Consider the following 4,159-nt stretch of genomic DNA (forward strand, 5'->3'; position numbering starts at 1 on the left):
TGGTTGACTTGAGCAAACCCAGCTGCTGCTTGTCCACCCTGACCAGTCAGCACACACTTAAGTCATGCAGTGGGGCCCTGAGCATTAGCCTGTTGTGAATGAATTCACGCTCTCATCAAGCTCTCCGGATTTATTTTGAAGCAATGTAAGTTAAGCACTGCAATCCAGAGGGATGGTGTAGCAGCTGAAGTCTTGATGAAAAAATGAAATAAAAATGGAAAAGACAAAGGGCTGAGGTGTGATCTGTAACACACCAGTCCAACATTTTCTGTGTCATTCTTCCTTACTTGAGACATGGGTCCCATGGCCAGGACAGCCCCGCACTCTCATCCCTTTGAGCACCTGTACAACAGGGAATTTGCAGGAATGGGAATGCTTGTGTCATGTGGAGGCGACTCCCTGGGGAAGCTGGAGAGCCCTTTTGTCTTCATCACCACACCATCTCACACCCCACTCCCCCACCCCCAAAACTCATTTCCACGCCCTTCCCCAGACCCTGTTGCCCCAGCTCCTTTCCCACCCCAGTGCCCATCTTCATCCTCACACCCATCCCCATTTCCAGCCTCATCCACAACCCTTTCCCATTCCCTTCCCCATCCCCTCGCCCCTCCCTGTCCCGCTGGCCCCGCCCCCTGCCATGACTCAGCACGCCTCCCCGGCCGCCCATTGGCCGCCCGCCAGGCACGCGCACGGTCGGGGCGCGCCATTGGCTCGGGCGGGCGTGACGTCATTACCGGCGGGCGGGCGGCGGGAGCGTGACTCAGCACGGGGGGCGCTGAGTCAGCGGGACGGGCGATAAAGGCGCGGGGCGGCGGGGCCGGGCTCGGCATTGTGTTCCTGCTCCTCCTCGGGCCCGTGCGCGCTATGGAGCTCCCCTGGCTGGGCGAGCACTGCTCGGAGCGCGCCTGCAAACAGCTGGGTAAGCGCGGCCGCCGCCAACGGGGACCGACTCCCGCGGCTGCATCCTCCGGGAGGGCTCGTCAGGGTGGGATAACCTGTATCCTGGGGGCTGCCCCTGTACCCCGAGGCTGTGGGTAGCGGCAGATGCCAGCGCTGCTGCTGGAGTCCCCCTTTAGTAGGTCCGGGGAAAGAGTGATAGCAGAGCCCGGTGTGTTTTGTTCTCGTACGTGTTAAACTATTAAAGGATGGTTTTTAAAGAATAAAAAGATTAAGGGATGTTATTTTAAGAATAAGAAGACTTTCGAGTGTAGGCTTTGGATTTGTACTTCAATTCCAAGCTCTCGACTAGGGCCTCACTAAAGTTTCTGTGTTCAGAGAGCTCCTGAGGTATTTGTGCCTTGTGCTCATCTAATGCTGTGGATAAAACCAAGGAAAACTCATCACTCTTGCTTTTTTAGTTTTAATATTTATAAAGAATGGCATGCTCTCTCTCAACATAATTGGAGTGTGACTAGACAAAAATTAGTTGCTTTAGAATTTATTTGTAGTGCTTTGTGAGTACCCTTAGAGCTGTTAGCTCTGCTCCATGACAATCTGTTTCCTTTTTTTATTCTTCTCCCAGATTTCCTTCCTCTGAAATGTGATGCATGTGGGGAAGTCTTCTGTAAAGATCACATCCGTTATGATGACCACAAGTGCAGCTCTGCCTACAAGAAGGTAAGTTCCTGAATGTGAGTCAGGAATTCACCCTGTGGAATTGCTAAGTCATTTATAAAGGCTGCTCTAAAACTTGACCTGTGGTTTCAATAAAAGCGGATGGGAAAGCCACAAGGTGCAAGTTCATGACACATCTGAATTTCAGATATATAGAAACATGACATTTCAGGGGCTAGTACTGCTAGATTTTGTTTTCTTTCATTTACACTGCAGCTTCCCAGAGAGCACTGCTTTATATTTTAAGCAATGTATTGTGGCCTAAAACCTTCTGCAGTCCAAGTTCTTTAAGTTGAAGGACAGCAAACATGAAACGACAGAATAGAATAGTGAGGCCAGACTTGATCTCTAGCTCATAATTGGGCTTTACATGTTCAAAGGCTGTAATTCTAGAAAACCCAGAGGGATATTGAAAGTCGACTTACCAAATATGTTGTTATAAATTGATTTGTAAAGCAGGACTGTCTGTTTTTTGGGTAGTGATTTGCAGTTACTGTTGGGAAGTGTATCTTTAAAAGCATTAGTGAATGAGAACATGAAACACCTGTGAATGCACTTCTGTCACCCATGGGTAAGGGGAGAAAAATTGAGTTGGACTTATAATGTTTAGGCCTGATTATCTTAAAGGTCTTTTCCAACCAAAATGCTTCTGTGATTCTCAACTGTGTTGTGTGTTCTTAGAATGTGCAGGTCCCAGTGTGTCCACTCTGTAACACCCCCATCCCAGTGCAGAAGGGGGAAATACCAGATGTTGTGGTTGGAGCCCACATGGATAAAAACTGCAAATACAATCCAGCACAGCAAAAGAGGGTAAGGAAACCACTATTGTAGTCTAAACTGCCTTCCTAATGCTTGTGAAGTTAGAACTTCTGACAGCAGAATGTGTAGAAACTTGCTGTGTTTCATCCTAACTCTAAGGGTGCTTGAACATTTGCCCTTCAGCTTGGTCGTTGCTTGGGAAGCTGCTCACAGAAAGCAAACATCGCAAACTTACTTTCCTCTCTTATTTAGATCTTCACAAACAAGTGCTTAAAGCCAGGCTGCAAAAGGAAAGAGATGATGAAGGTGCTTTGTGAACAGTGTGGCGGCAACTTCTGCATAAAACATCGGCATCCCCTGGATCACGACTGCAAAGGGAGCAGCCACCCCACCTCCAAGGCAGGGTAAGCTCTACTTAGGGTTCTTCAGCTCAAGCTGAGATTTCAGAGCTGGTATCAGGTTGGTGTGGAGCTTGGACAAATAGGGAGTTGTCTAAACTACTGCTCATATCAATGAAATAGCCACAATTTCCTCTTGGTATCTCTGGCTTAGTTTCTGAAAGTCTGTGAGCAAAGGGAAAAGCTTGTCAAATGCTTTCCTAAGTTCTTCCAAGCTTACCTGTGTCAGTCTCTCCTAACTGAGAGCAGGCACTGGCCAACTCAAGCTCCCTTTGGATCAAATTACCAGAATCCTAAAGCTGTGCCCAGCACCTCGAAGTAACCAAGAATAATCAATACACTATGAAACCAAGTTTAAACTTAATTGTAATGAAAATCTGTCTCTTGCAGGCAGATCTACCATCACTGTTCTGTGCAATAGGACTGTGAGACTTGTGTGACAGATGCAGATGAATAAATTGGATGAAAGAGTGAAGCTACAGGCAGAGTGCATAGGTGCTGAGCCTGGTTGTGTTTGTTTGTAGATATGCAGCTCTGATGAGAGCCTCTCACACTGCCCTCAAATCCCCGGGAGCAATTGGAGTGCCATCTAATGGGAATCTTCAGCACAACAGGTATGAGCTGTAGAAGGGGAAAAGACAAATATTGCTTAAAAATAGGCTGGTGTCAACATGGTGTAGCAGTGCCACTGTCATACCTCCAGCGACTCTAGAGTTGGGAATGCAGCAGAGGGGTTCTGGCAGCACAAGTAAATCTGTGCTTTTCTATTCTGAGTGACTAAAGTAGCTAAATAGACACAAGCATCAGGACATCAAATTGTTGTAACTGCAGGTTGGTCTCCCAGCTGCTCAGAGTGAGGCTTGGCCAAGTTCTGGAAAAATGGTTTGTCATCAGAGTGCTGAGGAAAGCACAGCAAACACCTGAATGAAATCAATGGCCCAAGCTCTTCCCTGGCATATTATGTCTCCTTGTGAATGAAAGTTCTAGTTGTGTAACCCTTACAGTGCATTCTTATGTCTTTCAGGTGCAGGTAGTAGAGGCTCTTCATATCTGGATCAAACCTCTCTCTGTCTAAACTTTATATTTTCTCTATCTCTTTAAATTTCTATGCAATTAACTTTATTTTTGTATCATGTTTTGTGTATTCAATAAACTTTCCAAGCCAACTTTATTTGTTCCTATGTTTGGAATAAGAACTTTAACACTGTGAAAAATGTTTGATGGAGGAAACTGGGGAATGGTGGTAGAAAGAAGATTACAATTAGTATGAAACACAGCCAGCTTTGCTTAGGTCATGCAAAGTCTGAACTATGAGTGCCCTAAAATGAAAATCTGAAATACAAGCTGCTCTCATATGTCTCAATCCCTTTGGAAGTGATCTAGCACAC

General features: G+C 46.4%; 1 protein-coding gene across 4 annotated transcripts; it reads left to right on the forward strand.

The window, feature by feature from the left end:
• Positions 1-789: 789 nt before the first annotated feature.
• On the forward strand, positions 790-3,937 carry ZFAND2A (zinc finger AN1-type containing 2A). Of its 4 annotated transcripts, XM_050317450.1 has the most exons (6): positions 790-919; positions 1,523-1,617; positions 2,296-2,424; positions 2,626-2,777; positions 3,296-3,385; positions 3,796-3,937. In XM_050317450.1, exons 1-6 carry the CDS (start codon positions 865-867, stop codon positions 3,803-3,805), a joined length of 531 nt encoding a protein of 176 aa, XP_050173407.1. In that variant the 5' UTR covers positions 790-864; the 3' UTR covers positions 3,806-3,937. The 4 variants fall into 4 exon arrangements, with proteins under 4 accessions (XP_050173407.1, XP_050173406.1, XP_050173408.1 ...); XM_050317449.1 differs by having other exon boundaries at positions 3,296-3,937; XM_050317451.1 differs by lacking the exons at positions 3,296-3,385; positions 3,796-3,937 and adding an exon at positions 3,162-3,291.
• The last annotated feature ends 222 nt before the right edge of the window (positions 3,938-4,159 follow it).

This window comes from Myiozetetes cayanensis, unplaced genomic scaffold (genome assembly GCF_022539395.1).
Source record: "Myiozetetes cayanensis isolate MyiCay16 unplaced genomic scaffold, myiCay2020 scf20-37, whole genome shotgun sequence".
Taxonomy (NCBI): domain Eukaryota; kingdom Metazoa; phylum Chordata; class Aves; order Passeriformes; family Tyrannidae; genus Myiozetetes; species Myiozetetes cayanensis.

Excerpts from the sequence above, each read along its gene's own strand:
- ZFAND2A (XM_050317449.1), top strand. The coding sequence starts at position 865 with ATGGAGCTCCCCTGGCTGGGCGAGCACTGCTCGGAGCGCGCCTGCAAA. Across the intron at positions 920-1,522 it reads GCGCGCCTGCAAACAGCTGG|ATTTCCTTCCTCTGAAATGT; the intron begins GTAAGCGCGGCC and ends TTCTTCTCCCAG. Across the intron at positions 2,778-3,295 it reads CACCCCACCTCCAAGGCAGG|ATATGCAGCTCTGATGAGAG; the intron begins GTAAGCTCTACT and ends GTTTGTTTGTAG.